Source organism: Chelonoidis abingdonii, chromosome 24 (genome assembly GCF_003597395.2).
Source record: "Chelonoidis abingdonii isolate Lonesome George chromosome 24, CheloAbing_2.0, whole genome shotgun sequence".
Classification (NCBI taxonomy): domain Eukaryota; kingdom Metazoa; phylum Chordata; order Testudines; family Testudinidae; genus Chelonoidis; species Chelonoidis abingdonii.
Genome location: NC_133792.1, coordinates 17,806,475 through 17,825,622, shown reverse-complemented (window position 1 = coordinate 17,825,622; position 19,148 = coordinate 17,806,475). Strand labels below are relative to the sequence as shown.

Genomic DNA, 19,148 nt, shown 5'->3' with positions numbered 1-19,148 from the left:
CAACCTGACCACCTCACAAAACATATGTGGCATCCCAGTCCCAGACAGTCCAGCCCTACCCTCCACAGAGATGTGGCTGAGCATAAGCACAATAAGGCAGGTTGCATGATCCTTGCCCATGCTGTGGTTGGTTTTCGTAAATGTCTTGTCAGTCTTATCCTTTGGCAAGTGTGAAAATTCACCAAGATTCCCCTCCAGACAGTTCAACCACTGCAACAATTTTAGCTTAAAAAAGAAAGAATCTTATTGTATTTGCTCATTTATTTCAATGTTTTCCATTTACCTCTTGCAGAACTATATGAATCCCTTAAAGCTGGTACTGACTCCACAAGAGATGGAATCTATTTTTATCAATTTGGAGGTAACAGAGTCTAAACATCATTACTTAAATCTTTGCAGCTTATGCTTCATCCTGTTTAAGAAGCAGCACTCAGATTTCATGTAAAATTCATTGCTTTAGTCTGTGTGGTTTCAGTTGTTATGGCCACAGAGCTTGGCTTGGGCCCTTTAATACTGAAGTGGAACTTAGGTATTGTATAAAGACAAGGACACAATTTTACAACAAGGAAATTCTTTTTCTTTCTTTCTTTCTCTCTTTCTCTCTTTCTTTCTTTCTTTCTGTCGTTTTCAGATCATGTCTGTTGTAAAGAATTAGATGGATACAGGAACAGGCAGTGTGGTTTAGTGAGTATCACACTAGACAGGGATGTGAGAGACAGGTTTTATACCCAGCTCTGCAACTGGCCTGCTTGGAGAACTCGGGCAGGTCACTTCACCTCATTAGCTCAGTCCCTGTCTGTGAATTGGGGATCATGGTACCTTCTGCCTGTGTAAAGTGCTATATAAATACTAGGTATTCTTGTTATGCGTGTGTGCACACAGTCTAGATTCTCCTCCAGTTTGATCCTGCTGTGACGCCATAATCCAGCATTTGAAGCTTTTATCTGAGTACAGCGAGGTTGATACAGGGTCAAGTTCTGTTAGGTGCTTATTGGGTGAAGATTCACCTCTGGGCAGAAAGCTAGCATAAGGTCTACATAGTATATAAGTCCTACTTAAGGCGAGCTAGGCCCTGCCTAGTCCTCCTGCTAGCCCTCTTCAGGGGGTGAGTTTCCCCCTTCATGCAGGGATCCCACTGAAGTCAAAGTGAATTCTGTGTTCAGCCTGCTTTCCAGAGCTGATTTATGAGCTGCTTCTGATCTTTTGGTGTTTGACCTACCGATATCAGTCTCTGGTTGCTCCCCCACGCCCAGCCTCCCGCCCCTTTCCCAGACAGTCCAAGGAGAGGTAGTAAGTTATCTGACCTATCATCTCCACGTATGGCCAGATCCTCCTCCTGTCCCAGGTGGCCACCATGTTATCACCTAAGTGCTATCTGGGATGGCAAGATGATGAATGGCTTTTCTCCCATAGTAGCACTGCCGAAGATAGCTGGCAGCACTGGGAGAACAGCATGAGCCTCGTTAATGGAGACTTCAGGGCTCATCAGGATGGTGCACCACGAAAACTTCATGGCTTGTTTACTCTGCAGTAGCGTAGGAGGCTTAGCTCTTGCTTCAGTCTGACATGTGGTGATGGCAGCCACACAGGTTGCTGTAATTAAGCAGTTGAGCTTTCCTAACCAAAGGCAGCCAGACACATTTGTTCCATTATCAGCCTAGGCCCATCATGTCAGTGCTTCAGATTCAATACAGGCATCGCTCCACCTTCTTGGTCCATTTTCACAAGGCTGCATTGTACGGGCTTTACGGTATTACGGCAGGTTATTGTATGCTGCTAGACTGCTCCCAGTAGACCTAGTAAAGGGAGTGTAACATGCCCAGAACTCCTCTATGCATTTATCATTGTATAACCTTTTAACTTAATTAAGATACCCTCGTATTTATGGTGATTTAGGGATATATCTCACTGGAGTCACTTGCATTAAAACAGTTAATAGGCAAAGAGCTAGTCTACACTGGGAACTTGCGTCTCTCAGGAGAATGAAAAATCCACACCCCTGACAGACGTAGCTATGCCATCCTGACCCCTGCTGCAGCCAGTGCTGGGTCGATGGAAGAATTCTTCTGTTTACCTAGCTACTGCCTCTCGGGGAGGTAGATTACCTATGCCGATGGGAGAACAGCAGCTGCAGCAGTCTGTTTAGACGTATCCAAAAAATGACTGCAAGGTTACTTAAAGTAATGCATGTGCATTAACTAAACACTTTACATGCATGCGCATAGATTGAGTTTCAGGATTTTTAACACATTGATTTTTTTGTTGTTTTAGGACCTAATTAAAGTGCACTTCAATTTCCTGAGGGCCATCGATGTCTGTATGATGTCTGGAGGAAGCAGCTTGGCGAAAGTTTTTCTAGAATTCAAAGAAAGGTAAAAAGAACGAAAGACAAAGCCAACATACCGGGAGCTCTAACTGTGACAAGCTAAGTACTAATTGAGCGTTGCTCATTACAGGGCATGATCTGAGAGTGAAAAATATTGAAAAGAAAAACACCGATCTTGATGGACCAGGAAGCCCTGTCCTCTGCTAACCCCTCCCACTTCTACTTACCCCTGTTTTGCGTAGTTTACCTTTCCTGCCTGCACTGGGAAATGACTGAAAGAATGTACCTGCTGCCCATCAGGATTTCTGGCCAGCGGTTGGGGGAACATGTCTGATAAATGGTGGAATGATGGGGAGGGACGTGGAGATATGAACAGGGTAGGAAACGTGAAGAAAGAGGGGAATCTGTCCCTAAATAAGCCATTGCTGCTATTTCACAACACCTTGGCTAAATCCCTATTGGGAGTGAATGAGTACAGCTCTATTGATGTTAAAAGGAGCTCACTCAATGTACACAAGCTGAAGGGGTGGCCCAGTGTGTGAAAAGCTCACCTGCACACACCAGAAAGTTTAAACAGCTCCCCCAGTCCTTGGCAGCATCCTCAGGATTCTTCAGAAGCATAAACAAATCCCCCAGTAACATCAGATATTCAGGAGTCCCAGTGTTGTATTTACTGTAGATGAGGTAAGAAAGCACCACTCTCTGTTAACGTGTAAGGTCCTGATGCCGTGCCAATGTCCTATCAGCATAGGAGCTCCTGTTCCAAACCAGTTCTTGTTCTGCTCCTTTTGGTGTCCTTCCAAAACACATGTGCCACACAGTGAGTGATAGGTTAGTGACCACCTGCACCCAGGTAGTTTGATCGTTATGAGGGTAACGTCGTTCTGCCCTATTGTCCTAGACTGCAATTAGCACCTGCTGCAAAGGATATGATGGCATCAGGAATGGTAGCCTCAAGGACAACATGTCGTTATGTAGATTGTCCTATAACTGTTTTCTTCCCATACACAATGATCCTGGCCATATTGCATGACTGAAGCTTTCCTCATATTTGCCAAACCCACGTGTGTTGTAGGACCAAGAGGAGGAGAAGCCCATGCGGACATCTGCATTCAAAGGCAGGGTGATCTAAACCTTTCCCAGACCCCATTGTGCCATGGTCTGGTTTGGATGTCCCAGGGGCTGAACGTCATGCAGCTAATGCTTTTGTCTGTAAAACCCACAGGAGAATAAAGATGAGAGCCTGTAATTTCACAGAGGCAGAATAACGCCTCACCTTTGTGAGTGTTTAACTAGGGTATCCTGCGGGACGCAAAGGGTCAGTCAGAGTTAAGGGCATGCTTCATCCTTGCAGAATCATTTCCTTTGTCTACAGAGGGCACCTCGGTCTGGTAGATCAAAGCAACTGTTCTCTCCTCCATCTGGCGCTGCTGACATCCCTCACCTATGGGAGGATTAATAGATTTAAAGCCTAGATTAAGTTACACAGAGGAGTCTAAGTTTTGGCAGCTGCAAACAGGAGTATCCAGGAACATACAGATAAGGTTAATGGAAGTCTTAATAAAATTCTTAATAATAATGTAAGACCTGATTTATTGTGGAATAATGCCAGGGTGTTACTGCTGTGTGATTCAACCAGTGTCTAGACGTGAAAATGCCTCTCAGAAGTCAATAACTCCAGAAATACCATCTGCATTAATAACAAACCACAAGGTCAGATAGTCCATCATTCATGATGCTGCTTTTAGAAAGTAAATGTTTTTGGATTAAAAGAGAATAGTTGTTTGGGAAAAGAATGCAAAACAATTTTTTAAAAAAATATCATTTTGATCTCCTAATTCCTGGCTTTGCTTGTCCTTAAACATTCCGATGCTGTCATGTTGGGAGCAGTCTTTTCTGGACTGTATAGTCCAGACCAGGATTTAGGAACACCCTGTATGGTGACGCAAGGCAGCACAGGTTGGATTAGTCTGGGAGCTGAAGAACCCTTGAGAACCACAAGGTCTGTCTGTGTCCAGCAGCTTCAATAAAGAATCCCCTCTTTATTCCTCACAACCAAATCTGTTCTCTTCTCCTCCATGAAGGTCACAACAGGCACTGATTCAGGAAACTCTCAGAAAACAGACCTCCAAGAGAGAGCTCACCTTCCAGGAAACATAGCATAGTGGGGTGTCTCAGAAATACCGGATTTATCTGCAGACAAGTAGCATACCCCAGGCTTCCATGTTCTGAGAAGTTAGTCAAGGATGGTACTGCCAGAACTTCTAGAAGCAGTGGTACCATGTCCATCAATCCATAAGCTTGCCTTGACTCAACTGAATCCCTCTCCATAGTATACCGGGAATGGGTTGCTCAGAGGGTTTTGCAATTTCTGTCTGAAAACTCCTGGACTGTGCTGCTTTTGTTGTGTGTGTATTTTATTGACACTTCTGTGAGGAGCCTGTGGGTGCGAGGGACCCTGTAAATAAATGTTTGCTGCTGTTAATTGAGGAGTTAGAGCTTGGCAGAGGGGAGATAGATAGGTGGCTGCAGCGTCTGTGTGCGTGTGAACTTGGCAATCCATTTTCGAAAGGAGTTTACAAATAACATATTTTTGAAGAGGTTGAAAACCTTCCAGATACACAACTGAATTAATCAGACCTCCAACTGTGAGCAGCCAGATCTCGACTGACAGCTGCAAATCCTCACACGCTCCAGAGACCTCAAATACCAAAACGTTCTTCAGATCTGTCGTTCAGAGTGGTTTTGCAGGGGCATTTTTTTAATTACTATTGCTAAATTGCAGATAGGCCATATGAGAAAGGAGAGGCTTAATTTATACAGCATCTGTGTCTAAACTAACCAGGCCTTACTCTGGGTATATCCCCAGTTCAGATGTTGCCTGTTGGTGGGGAAGGTTTGCTCCTGTCAGACTGCGTGATGGTTGGACAGTAGCTAGCTTGGGTAAGAATAGTGGTGTACATGTGGTGGCATGGAGTACATGCGGGCTAGGAGCCAGGCTCCTCAGCTATCTTGTACTTGGGTAGCTAGCCTGTGCCTCTGCATCTAGATTACTATTGTTACCTGTGCAAACTGGATTAGCGGTTGCTGTTGTTTGCCTACCCATCACACCTTCATTTGCTGTGTAGACATATCCAATGTCAAACCTCCTTCTGGTGCCATCTGCCAAGCATTACCTCTGTCTGGTGCATGAACAGCCAGAGAAACGCCTTCAGCACAGAGCTGTCCCTCCCATTCAGCGCAGCCTGGCGGCTCAGTTTTTTAAAGCCAGTTTCCCCCAAACTGCTGTTTCAGTCCGTCTGTTCCCTCTTTGCTCCCAAAGAATAGCTTGAGCCAGCTGCAGAGCTCTTCCATGCCTTGGGGTCGGGAGACAAGTGGGTTGCTTTAAAGCTATTGCTGTCCCCAGAGGAGTTTAGAAACGCCTCTGCTAAGGCAATCAAAGTCAATAGGTTAAAGACAGGAGGCTATTTCTTTCTAGCATCAATTTGTTACAGAAGCTGGAAGTAAAATGCTTGTATTTAATCCTCTCTCAACCCCTCTTTCCCCCCAAAAGGCTGTGCTAGCTAACTCTTAAAATTACTCTTCATGCCGGGTTATTCCAACAAACAAGTCAACCGTCCGGCTTCAAAAGGGTAATTAAACTGTGTGAAGCTCCTTCTCTGGCATACGCCACGAGAAGCTCCAAGCTGCGAAATGCCAATTGCTGACACTTTTTTTTTATATTTGTCACAAGCCTTGAGAGAGAATAAAAATGGGTCAAGCACAGTGCTTCTTAACTACGCCTGCAAGCTGCGGGGGAGGAGGGTTTCCTTTGGAAGAGAGCAGATTTTGTTGCAGAAAGTCAGTAAGTGCTTTACGGTTTGGTGAGGTGATTGCTCTTTTGCAGCTTTTGAAGATTTAAGTCTTCCTGACCACGCCAGAGGACAGTGCCTTGGGCTCAGATTTGCAATGTGCCTGGGGCATTTGGCAGGGAGGGAGGAAGGAAACCACAAGCCATAGAGTGAAACTTCAGGGCCACTCGTGTCTACTGAAGATGCACAGTTCCTCGGCACCTTGCCACGTGAAAAACTGAAAGTGCAAACAAGGCCCAAAGCAAACTGTCAATTCCTGATACGGAGCTAAGAAAAGAGTTCCTCTCCCTTTTGCCTGTTAACTGTTTTCTTTAGCGAAGGAGTCCAAGTCCCCCTGTTTTGGCTCACTGCTATGAGGAAGGTCTATCATCAACATCCTTTTCTAACGGGGCACACTCACAGGAAAACAAATTCACGCTGATTACCAAAGACAGCTGTTTCAACATGGTGAACTGGCTGTGCACTAGGGAGCATGCTCTGGAATCTGAACATTGAGTGTGGACTTGTGTCACAAGGACAGTCCTGGCTGGAGGTGCCAGTGAGAGAATAGAGACAAACAAAGTTAAATCTCTTCCCCCCAATCCCTCCCCAGCCAGTTGTTAGATCAACCATTGAAACATGTCGGGCAACATACTCCCACCCCGCCCAGCCTTTCTGAATACCCCAAACCCTCAAGCCCCTGTGTCATTCTGGCTGCAGTTTGCTGTTGATCAGCTATCAGTTCCTTTCAATACAGTGACTAGCACTGCACAGAATATTCTGAATCTGGCCTTGCTTGTCCCTTATTAAAGGCTACAGTTAATAATGTTCAAAGCAGAACAGCTGGTTTGGGGTTTGGTTTCTTCACTCTGCCAGAGGGCTCAGATACGGTTTTTCCCTCCAGTATAATCTTAAAATCCTTCTCCTTTTGAGGATCTCTAGCGGGTGACATCTGAAAGCGTATTCCCTTCCTTTGCTTTTATCCTAAGCCTCATAAGATTTATGTACATTGAATTGCATAAGCTACTTATCTGCCCTGGCTCTTATTCTGGGTGGGTTCATCTTCCATTGTCTCCCCTCCTCCTTTACAGTGACTCCCCACCTTCATTCACAGGAGATGCCAGCACTGTACATTTTAGTGGATGTTCCCTCTTTCAAGCCATATTGATCTATGGAAGTGTGGCATTCTTCATGCCACTTCTCACTAGCCCTGGGATTTTGATTTCCATGCGGAGGCATTGCCCACTTGAGTAACTCATCTCCTGTTCCACACTTATGGCTTTAGCATATACTGTTGTTGTAAGTTTGTTGCCAGGCATTCTTGCTTAATACATTATTTTATTATTTGTATTAGGGTAGAATTTAAAAAGCCCCATTGTGCTAGATGCCAAACATAAATATAGCAAGAGAGAATATACCAAGAGCTTGCATCCTAAATAGATAGAGGATGGGAGAAAGGAAGTATTGACTTCATTTCACAATGGGGGAAACTGAGGCACAGAGAAATTAAGTGACTTGCCCAGAGTCACACAGGGAGTCTGTGGCAGACAAAGGAACTGAACCCCCCTCTTGAGGCCCACTCCAATAACATCACCATCACTCTATCCTACCTCTCTAAAGCTGTGAGAACTACATTTCTCAGAATGGCCTGTGGGAACCTCTCTGCTAGTGCAAGTTCTGTTAAGACAAGGGGAGAAGTGCACTCGAAGTTTTCAATGTGTGTTTTGTGAGAAAAAGAGGATCCATAAGAACTTTGTTGTTTCTGCACACAGTGGTGCACCTCAAGGCTCCTAAATCCCAGCAAACGCTTCACTGCACCCTCTCCCCACCCAGGACAGCAAGAACTATGTGACCACCCCGTTCCAGAAAAGAAAATCTAGTATTTCCCTTGTAAGTGGGTTCACAGCTAATCCATGTGCCCTCTGCATAATGCTTGAACGTTCGCTATGGGCTCACTCTGCTATCGATGTATTAAAGCTACTTGTACGGGCTACTGAAATGTGCTTTTAAATCGAGTGAGCTGGCATTTTAAAGACTGCATAGTGGGCGAAGTCCTGACCCTGTTGAAACCCAGGGGAGTTTGGCCATTGACTTGAGCAGGGCCAGGGATTGTTTTGTGTATCCAGGGGCTATTTTGTGGAGGGAATTGTTAACACAATCATTGGTGCAGGGATGAGGATGCTGTCAAAAGATTTCACCCAGCTCTGAACACTGACATAACCTCCCCCAGGGGGATGTGAGACTGCCTTCATCACTGTGTGCAAAGTGCCCTGAGGTCTTTGCGTGCGACGGGCAAAGTGTTATTTGATACTGTGGTTCATTTGTATTGCTGGATGGCCAGAACAATAGGGCAATGCTAGCTGGACCTGTACTGGGGTTTAGATGATATGGCCCTATAGAAATACCATGGTAGATGAGCCAAAAACATGGACCAAGATATAACCACCTGTTGGGTTAGAATCAGAGGGGGACAGTTGAAACATAAAGTTTGGCAGTGAGAAATCTTGTGAGCAGCAGATTTAAATACTGCTCTGCTCTCCCATAAACTACTGGAAAGGTATCTTCTTCCTGCACTGACTCAGAAGTAGGGAGCTCATGGAGCTGTGGACACTGGACAATATGCATAGCTGCTCATCGGTGTGAGAGCAAGAGCTCTGATGGACGGAGGAGAGGAGGCTGGGTTCAGCACGAGAAACCAAAAGTGCTGCCTCCTAATTGTGTGTTTGTTCATGTGTCTAAGGGCAGTGCAATGTGCCATGTAGGTGAGGGACCCCCTGCCCCCCGGTGCTGCTTGTCTTTCCGCTTTGCCGCTGACTAGCTGTCCTCCCCACTTGGAATGCCAGTGCTGCCTGCAGCCACTGAGTGGGTAAATGTAACATTTTAATGCCGCTGATCCCAGAAAGAGCTTATTGTGCGCGTCACCAGAGAGTTAGAGAAGCATTTCAAGGTGCTGCATTATGTACGAATTGAGCTGTGTTGCTGATTTAATGGCCAGTAGGGCTGCTATGGTGGGCGGAGTCTACTGGGAAGAACACTTGCAGCTGCTCACCAAGAGGGTCTCCAAACGGACTCGCGACAGGTCTGGTGTCATTGGTTTAGTGTTGCCAAAGTTATGTTTTCATACGGCAGTTTCTCAGGAGACGAGGAGAGACTGGACTTTCTCTTTGGTCTTGGTGTCTGAAGAGCTATTTTAACATATTGTTGTTATTTGTATCGCACAGTCACCTAGAGATCAGGGCCCCATTGTGCTGGGCAAGGCGCAGACACAGTGCGGGACAGTCTCTGCCGCAAAGAACTCCTAGTCAAGAGAGTCATATTTTCCTCATTGAACAGCTGAGCAACTGAGGCCAAGAGAGCTAATGTGACTAGTCCAGTGTCACAGAGGGAGTCTGTGGCTGTGTCTGCACTGAAAAGAAAAGTGTAGCAGTGCCGAGTCTCAGAACTTCGGTCAATTGCCTCTAGCTCGCAGGGCTAAAAATAATGTAGACATTCCTGCTCAGGCTGGAGCCGGGACTTCAAGACCATCCACCCTCACTGGGTCTCAGAGCCAGGTTCTGTCCCGAGTGGGAGTGTCCAACACTGCTATTTTTAGCCCTGTGGCCTGAGCCCTGCAAGCCAGAGTCAGTTGACCCGCGCTCTGAGACTTGACTCTGAGGGTTTGCCTTTGCAGTACAGATGTATCCACAGACGGAGCCAGGAAATTAACCTAGCTTTGTGGAATCCTAGCCTTACCCACGAGACCATCCTTTCTGTCTGAGGTATCAGTGCTTTTCCACTCCTGCTTTTCCACTCCCCTCCAAGGGTCCCCAGCAGAGCAATGCATCACTCCAGTACATTGTGGATTTTTTAAAAATGAAACACTTTGTAAATCTCATATGCTAAATGGAGATTTAAATGTATATTCTTGGAGCTCCTTTTAAACCGGCTGCATGTTACTGCACATGTTGAGATATCATTAAGGGAAAAAGCCAGAGGAATAATCTGTATTGGCTGCAGCTTCACAGGGTATTGAGTGTTCTATAAATCTCTCCATTCAATTATTCGGCTGGGTTTGAGAATCACAGATTTACACAGTGACGCTAGGCCAGGCTCTTCCCTGGCATGTGACAGGTCTCTGAAATAATGGAAGAGTTACAGTATGTGGTTGCACGTGTCCTGTTTTACCAGGTGCAATACACTGAATGGCTAGAAAAAGTGTGTGAGGGGGACGGGAGACATACAGGATTAATGAGATTTAGGGTTTAAAAAAAAAAATAATCCACAGCAAGACCTGTCTCTCTGCATCTGACCCTGGATGGGTATATCATTGCATCAGTTTCCAGCCCCATAGTACTGGTGTCGAGCTGAAGGATGCAAATATCCCAACTCTGTTCTCGACCCCGCCTGCCCAGAAAAGTACACAAGCCGTTGATATAAAGCAGCCTGACCTTGGCAAGTGTCTTAGACCCTGCACCTGCAAAGGGTTGTTTGATGAGACTGCTCTCGTACCGCAGATTTGACATGTGTATGGGTCTTTGCAGGATCAGGGCCTTATTTTTCTATGCCTCAGCTCCTCCTTTGGAAAATGATATTAGTACTCTGTTTTGTCACCTTTTGTCTGTCTTGTCTGTTTAGACAATAAGCTCTCCGTGGCAGGGACTGTCTCTTACCTGAGTCTGTACAGCACCTCGTACAACGTGGTCCCGATCTCAGGCGAGGTCTCTAGTTTTCTACAGTAATGCAAACAATAATAATTACTGAGTCCCTTCTGAGCATTTTGCTAGAAGAGAAGGAACATCACGTAGTCTGGACTGAAATATAGGAGTCATAGCTTCTGTTACCTGGTCCTACAACTGACTTGCTCCGTGACCTTGGGCAAGTCACTCTGCTTCTGTTTGTAAAACACGGATCATATTTGCCTACGTCACAGGAATGCTGGGAGACTTAAGTAATAATGGTAAATGCCTGGGGGTCCTTAAGTTAAAGAGGGGCCTGGATATGGTGTAGGTTGTTTCATCAAATGTGAACACTTGTGGTTTGGAAAATGTTATGGTTTCGGTATATTATCATACTAAGAGCCTAGTCACAGGCCACAATCCCACCGCAATAGGCACTGCGCAAACATAGAACAAAATAAGATGTCCCTGCCCCAAACAGCTTCCAATCCAAGTTTAAACTGAGACAGCAGACGGAGAGCCAGACAGAAACAGAGACAACACAGGTCAGTTTGATAGGCAGGGATATTAGCACACCAGCAGCCTGGCCATTGTCACAGTGTGGCTGGAAGCCAGTTATGTAGTTTTATGGCATTGGCAGGATGTGCGGTGAGCCACGCTGGAGAAATTAAGTACATTTCTCAATTGAAAGATTTTTGTTTTACCTTTAAGCCTCCTGAGATCTAGGTTGTTTTGTAGCTTTAATGCCGCGCATGATCTGCTTTTGCAAATTGCAGCGCTAACCTGGTGTAAACTGAGCAGAAGTGATTAGGGAGGGGGAAAGTCTATTAAGACATGGGAAGAGGATTGCTGCCTATGTTGTCACCTGAAGAAAACACTTCACTGCATGAAGGCTCACTGTCTAGCAGCCTCTGCATTCAGTGGTGTATGTGTAGGATTTGTGGTGTGCATGCACCATTTACCTTTGTATTTACTGAGCCTCCAGAGCCAGTCTGATTCAGAGTTCAACACACTAACCTCCCCTAACAATGTCCAGTTTGAATAAACTGCATGCAACATACAGCAAGGAGGAAAGGTACCAAGATGACCAGTGAATCTCCAGTATCTTTCCCGATAGGCTTTCTAAGGGTTATTGCTTAAACATCAAGCTACCTAGGATCAAGGGGGAAGCGAGTTAATGGAAAGGAATCAGAGGGGAAGTAGTGTTTGGGGAGGGAGAAGCTGTAGGACCCTGGGTGAACTTTAAATAGAGGTCGCCCATCCATTCATTCCCGCGCCTTGGACAGCATCCACGGCTTTGACTATTGGGATGCCCAGCTTGTCAGGCTTGTTGATCTCTAGATGGGTGGTTTGGGGGAGGCAACGCAATAGACAGTGTAACTGGTGCACCTGGGCTGCTGGAGTTAAGGTGCATTAACTACATAATTGCTAATACATCCCCACAGCTCCTTTTAGTATGTGGGCAGTGCGATTTATATTGCAATCATTGGGTACGAGATATGGTGTGTGGGGTGGGATGTTTGCTTACCATTGATGGAGCCATTTTGTAACATGCTATGAAGGAGATTCTTCCTGGAGGCGAGTTGTTGTTTTGTTTTTTTTTAAATGCTCCTTCCTGAAACAGATTCTTTTAAAATATATCTGTCCTGCAAATAGCCTTGAGCCACAAGATTGTGGTATTATATCCAGATTGCAAGCTCTTGAAAACAGGGGCTAACTTTTTGTTCTGTGTTTTGTACAGCGCCTAGCCCAGTGGGGTCCTGGTCCATGACAGGGGCTCCCAAGTGCTACTGCAAATAATACTTTAAATAATACTACAAATAATAATTTAACAATACTCGAGGATGGATCTAGGCTATTCTCAGTGGTGCCAGATGACAGAACAAGAAGCAATGGTCTCAAGTTGCAGTGGGGAAGGTTTAGGTTGAATATTAGGGAAAAAAATTACACTAGGATGGTGGTGAGGCACTGGAATGGGTTACCTTGGGAGGTGGTGGAACTCCTTCCTTCGAGATTTTTAAGGTCAGGCTTGACAAAGCCCTGGCTGGGAGGATTTAGTTGGGAATTGGTCCTGCTTTGAGCAGGGGGTTGGACTAGATGACCTCCCGAGGCCCTTCAACCCTGATATTCTATGAGTCTATGAAATAAGGGTATTGAGCTCTGGGACTTCAGTACAACTCCCTGTTAGGGTGACCAGATGTCCCGATTTTATAGGAACAGTCCTGTTTTGGGGGGCTTTTTCTTCTATAGGCTCCTATTACCCCCACCCCCATCCCAATTTTTTATACTTGTTGTCTGGTCTCCCTATAGAGATAAGAACTCGGTAGGAAGTCGGGATCTGGATTCAGATCCAGACTTTTCCAAAGTCCTGATGTGTTTCGATTCAGAGTTTTGAGCCAGACCCATCTCTGTTCAAAAAGTTACCAGAAAAGAAACTGGTGTCTGAAAAGAGAAGGGAAGGCGCAGCTCTCAGAATACGCTGTTTGAAAAGTAGCAGCAGAGCGGATAGACAGACTCCCTCTACTGGGTTGTTTTGGAGCTTCTCAGTCAGTGGAAAGAGGGAAAAGGAAAGGGTCCTTCCTCCTCCAGAGTGGGTGGGGTATTAGCACTGCACCATATAATTACAGCTTAACATCTGCTCTCACTCAAACAAACTTGGACTTAGGAAGGTTACAGGCCAATGTTGGAATTATGCCAGGGCTCTGGGACCTGGCGGTTGAGGGATGAGCTGCGTTACTTTGTGTAATGCAGTGGTCCCCAACCTTTTTCGTCTGGTCCTCTGTGGCAGCAGACAAGCATCCTCTGAAATTCCCCCGACAGGCAGCAACATCAATAGGTGTCGCCACCAAAATGCCGCGGACAAGTAGCATCATCCAGAGGTGTTGCCGCCAAAATACCACTGAAAATCAGCGGCATTTCAGCGGTGACGCCTCTGGATGACACAGCTTGTCAGTGGCATTTTGGCGGATGCTCGTCCACCGGCCAGTACGCGGGCGCACTTAGATGCCCCTGTGGGTGCCATGGCGCCCCCAGGCACCGCATTGGGGACCCCTGGGGGAGGACAGATTAATTGAAATGTCCCTTCTACGCCCCACTAGGGTGACCAGATGTCCCGATTTTATAGGGACAATCCCAATATTGGGCTTTTTCTTATATAGAGGCTTCTCCCCCCCCCTTTCTTATCTAGGATCCTATTACCCCCCAACCCCCATCCCGATTTTTCACACTTGCTGTCTGGTCACCCTGCTCCCCACCAGCCTAATTTTGGTGACAGAATTTCCCACACAGGCTCAAACACACTTCTCTGACAACTTCAGTGTTTCGATGTTAAAAAGGCGGTGCCGTAAAAGAGTGTTAATACTTCACTGAGCAGTTATATCGGGGGAGTAGCTGTTTGCTTTGCACTTTCCCATTTTTTTTTTTTTATAATGAGTAATAACTGCCGGCAAATGTTTCTGATTAAATCCTCTCCAGGCTGTTGATTTATGGCGAGTACTGTAGCCATATGGAATGCGCCCAAAATACCCTGAATGGTCTCATTGCAAACAAAGAGGACGTTAGGCAAAAAGTTGAGGTAAGTGGATATGGGGGGGACTGGGATGATGGCCGGGGCGTTCAATCCAAAATTTCTTTTGTGTTCTGCCTCCCTTCCTGGATTTACTTCGTTGTCGGGTTTAGACACGGCTGCTGGGATTGAATGATTAAGGCAAATTTCCCAATAGCTTTGATGAAAGAGGGAAGGAAGAATTGTGGGGGCTGATTCTGGGTCAGCACAAGGGGGTTGGCTGGCAAAGATAGCGTCAGCCACTCAGATTGTGGGTCTGGCAGTCTGCCGCCTGGCATAAATTAGAGCAGCCCGGGCATTCTTTACTTGGGCTACTGAGCAGCCCAGAATCTCCACAATACCTTGTACTATCGTCCTTCTGCCTCCCACTTCCACCCCATGCAGGGCCAGTGCTAGAGAAGTTCCCGCTAGCCCCTTGTAGCTTTTTAAAAGCCACTGTATGGAACGGGGGGGCAGAATCGGCCTCTGACACCTGTGTAGCCTCCATGGCGCAAGGCTTAAAGCTACCATGTTTAGACGGTTTCATGAATGTGTTTCATTTCCCGCCCCTCCCCTTTTAAATACTCTGGCTTTGTAGCAAGAAGGCCCCCAAAGCCTCCTCCAGCCTGCCAGTTGTGTCATGATAAATGAGAGCCATAGATGATGGGAAAGATCCGATTCATCATCCCTCTGCAAGGTGCTGAGCACCCTCAGCGCCTAGTTAGAGATTCATGGATTTTCAGGCCAGAAGGATCATTCTCTCTGACCTCCTACCTGGCACAAGATTTCACTGAGTCTTTCCTGCAGTGAACCCCACAGAAGATCACTGTTCATGTCGCTGGAAGTTCAGCACCTTATAGGACTGGTCCCTGGATCATTCAGCCCACCTCCTCAGTGAAACGGCTTTCACAGTGGATTGGACTAACTCAGCACAGCAGATTTCCCACATATCCTGTCATTCCCACCTACCATTTCCCCCCTCAATAAAGCCTATCTGCAACCTCCTTACGTTTCAGAAGCGTCCTAGGGCTGCATGTATGAATAACTCTCAGCCTTGTTTCTGCCCCCCAAGGCGGAGAAAGTCATCTCTGATGGCTCCACCCAGAAAGATGAAATCACTCCCAGCCTCTGTCCTTGGGGCGTTTTGCGCCTGATCCAAAGCCAGGAGGAGTCTTTCCATTGACTCCGGTGGGCTTTGAATCAGGCCCCTATGTCACTGGTGCTGAATTTCTGGCAGATGTTTGTGCAGCTGGAGCCAGGTGCATTGCGGGCAGTTTCCATGTGCAGTTCTGGCAGCTCATGCTCTGGGTCAGCCCAGCCCTTCCTCCCTCTGATGCTCCAGTTTTGTGCTTCCCTTGAGCAGAGATTTTTGGACCACGTTCAGTTCTAGCACAAGCTGTTACAACCTATAGAAGTCAATGGGGACATGGGCCTACTTACACTGACTCGGCGTTGGGGACTGAATTGTTCTGTCTCCTATGTTGTCTGCCCAGATAGCTCCTTGGGGCTAGGACAGCGAGACCACCAGACCCGTCTTCTCTTTACATAAATAGGAATCTGAATCGCATGGGCTACCAGGCTGGGGATGATCTCTCTATCTAGTCTAGACACGTCTCTGGCCCCCACTATGGTGGTAGCTGAGCCCCGCATAATCTTTAGTGTATTTATCCTCGCAATACCCTGTGAGGTGGAGGTAGAGTGACCAGATGTCCCGATTTTTGGGTCTTTTTTCATGTATAGGCTCCTATTACCCCCCACCCCCTGTCCTGAGTTTTCACATTTGCTGTCTGGTCACCCTAGGTAGAGGAGCCAGAAAGGACAGGTTGCTTGAGCTGCTAGTTGTTTCCAGCCATTATTCCTGCTTCATTCGCGATGTTAATCTCAAATTGCTGGGCTGCCTCTGCATGTTATTTTACTGTCCACAAACGGCCTGTGATTCACCGTGCAAATGCAGTAATGTGGTTACGAACTGAATCCCTTTTTATAACCCCCAGCCCCTGGCTCTCACATCAAAATATTACAATCCAGATTATGCCCAATACCCACAGCGCTGCTGCTGTGACCTCTAGCTGTTCATCCATTTCTCCTTATTTAATTACATTTCCGCTTGTTAGCAGAGCCTATCTCTCTTGTAGCCTAATATACATTGTATCAGGCCCATCGCAATTCACTAGTCTTATAATTTAATATTGTCTGGGATAAGGGAGATGCTTTCTCACTTTCTAGGTGGCCCCTCGCTCTAGTGGATTTGGGGCAGTCGCTCACTATGTCCCCGTCACTACTTCCCCTCTGTGGACTGGATCGGATTCCCATCAAAACCGACCAATGCTGCCCCTGGATCAGCTGGAGTGGTCACTACTTGAACATTCTGAAACATGGTGCCACTCCCCTACTCCCCAGAAGGCTGGGGAGTTTGCTCCAAGCACTTCTGTCCCCTCCCTGGAGAGAGGAAGCAAGGATCTCAAACCTAGGTCTCCCCCATGCAAAGGAGCACAGCTAGCTGTGCAGGACTGGAAGTGAGAGGTGGCACTGTGTGTGTGTGATGGAACTGGGACGTCCGCCCAAACCCCAGTGCCCCTACTGGAAAAATCAGGAGCTAATAATGCATTGTGCTTTGAGAGTTTACAGAAGCAAACTAAAGCAGCTTGAGAATAATTTTTTCTTCATTTATTTTATTTCATTGTTAGGAATGCACATTGAAGGTTCAGGATGGGAAGTTTAAATTGCAAGATCTGTTGGTGGTACCAATGCAAAGGGTCTTGAAGTATCATCTCCTGTTAAAAGTAAGTGTTTCTGAATCAAAATTTTCCTTGCGGTGGCCATTCTTGTTGTAGCATCTCTGGGCTTTTCCTGTAGCAAATGGAATCAGCAGAGCAAGGAATTTTTTATCTTTAAATGAAATAATTACTAGAGCTGCTTAAAGACACATAATGTTTGTGCCATCTTTTAAAGTACAATGACCAAGGGTAATTCTGCACTAGTTGGCTTGAGAGGCAGTTAATGAATATAAAATAATCTTTCATAGAATCTGATTGTGTGTGAAATTCCTCCCGTCAGCTCAGTGTAACAGATCCACCAAGCACGAAGAGCTTTGCTGGTTTGTCTCCTTATGGTTATGGCTGCCAACTGACTGCCACAGCTTCGTTGCTATATGTTCAAAGTGGCATGCAGTAATTGGTTATATTGTGCGCTGTTACAGAAGGTGGGCAATGGTGTGTGAAACTTTCCTAACGCGCTCAGAATATTTTTTGCAGGAGCTTCTCAGCCATTCGTCTGATCGGCCAGAAAAGCAGCAACTCAAGGAAGCTTTGGAAGCCATGCAGGTAGGAGATGAGTGACGCAGTCCACCGCAGGAAACTGGTAGAAGCAGCATGCCCTTGAATGTTAGGCTGAAATGATGGAGATCAATCAGGGTCACGCTATTATTATTTATCTGTGTTACACCAGCACCAAGAGGTCAGTGCCCGTTGCTTTAGGCATGGTACAAACACATAACAGAAACCATTCCTGTCCCAAAGAGCTTAAAACCTAAAGACTCATTTCTTCAAAGATAGTGATGCTTGCAAAGAGTTCAGACATAGCCCGTTCAGATCACTCAGCTTAGAGGTGTTAAGATTCTGTCAATATGCTGCTTCTTTTCTTTGCAAAAGCTGCAGGGAGAGAGGTGTGTCACTACTCAGGTGAAATACTTCTATTGGGAGGGGAAGGAAGGTCAACTATATGTAGCAAAAACTTCAGAGGGAAAAGTGTAACACATTTGGGCAGAGGATGCTTTGCTTTAGGATATGCATATGCGCTCTAGTTGCCATTAGAAGTCATTTCACAACAAATGCATAGTTGGCACCATTATCTCTTCTCCAAAGCACAGTGGGAAGCTGGTATTGGTTGACAATTTTGCACTGATAACCATTGTATGTTGATGTCCTGCGACATTCGACTCTCGCTTTCACCAGTGTAAATCTGGAGTCACTCCACTGATGTGTGTGGCGTTACTTCGAATCTACACCAGTGTTGTGGAAATCTGTCCCTCTGTGTGTTTGTGTACTGTGTCTGCGTGGAGCATAGATGGGGCTGCATCATCAACCAGATCTGAATACCACTGAGTGGAGTGGGTTGGGATTTTTCTTTCTAAATTGTTTGGGTCTTTTTGATGGAAAATGGTTTGTCCACAAAATGGAAATCTATGTCTTTGAGAGTTTTGGGAGTTTCAGTGAAAACCTTGAAACCCCCAAATCTGAAAAAAATCACAAAAAAACAAATTCATTTTCCTCACAGTTTTCTGCAGGTTTCTCTGGTTTTACAGTCATGTCATTCAGAGCGGAATCAGCTTGTAGGACCAGCCATTAAACCCAGATTGTCTTCATGACGCTGTAGAACATTTACCACTGAGCTGCCCTCTATGTTCTGAGATCACGTTGTTTGTTTTCTGCCTCTGAGGATCAGCTTTTTTTTTAATGACACTGTATTTCCTAGGACTTACATAAGTTGAGTGACCTTTTTAGTCATTATCCCTGGTAGCCAGTGCATCCAGCACTGGTATGTAGGTCATGGGAACATGAAGGTTGTTTGAAGGACATTGCAGTCTAATCTACTGCTGCTAACAAGCACTGACCTACCTTGATTCTCTTACATTACAAAGCTAAACTTGTGGGTTCCACCGAAGTAGTTTTCTGAAGCCCTTCTTTCTGCAACGGGAAAGATCTAAGTGCTGCCTATGACTCCCTGCATGCCATGGGTGGCTTCTTACCTTCCAGACCAACTGTGAATTGAAAGTTTGTTTGGTTTTGTACTGC

The 19,148-nt window shown here is 46.0% G+C and overlaps 1 protein-coding gene across 5 annotated transcripts in view; it reads left to right on the top strand.

Moving 5' to 3' along the window:
- The window catches only part of VAV2 (vav guanine nucleotide exchange factor 2), a 291,963-nt gene that overhangs the window by 244,046 nt on the left and 28,769 nt on the right, over positions 1-19,148 (top strand). For 4 of the 5 annotated variants that reach the window (XM_032767531.2, XM_032767528.2, XM_075060420.1 and 1 more), the window contains exons 7-11: positions 293-361; positions 2,272-2,372; positions 14,286-14,385; positions 17,043-17,138; positions 17,610-17,678. In XM_032767531.2, coding sequence (XP_032623422.1) covers positions 293-361; positions 2,272-2,372; positions 14,286-14,385; positions 17,043-17,138; positions 17,610-17,678 — 435 coding nt within the window. The remainder of the gene's footprint in view (positions 1-292; positions 362-2,271; positions 2,373-14,285; positions 14,386-17,042; positions 17,139-17,609; positions 17,679-19,148) is intronic. The other variant, XM_075060419.1, reaches the window with a different exon arrangement.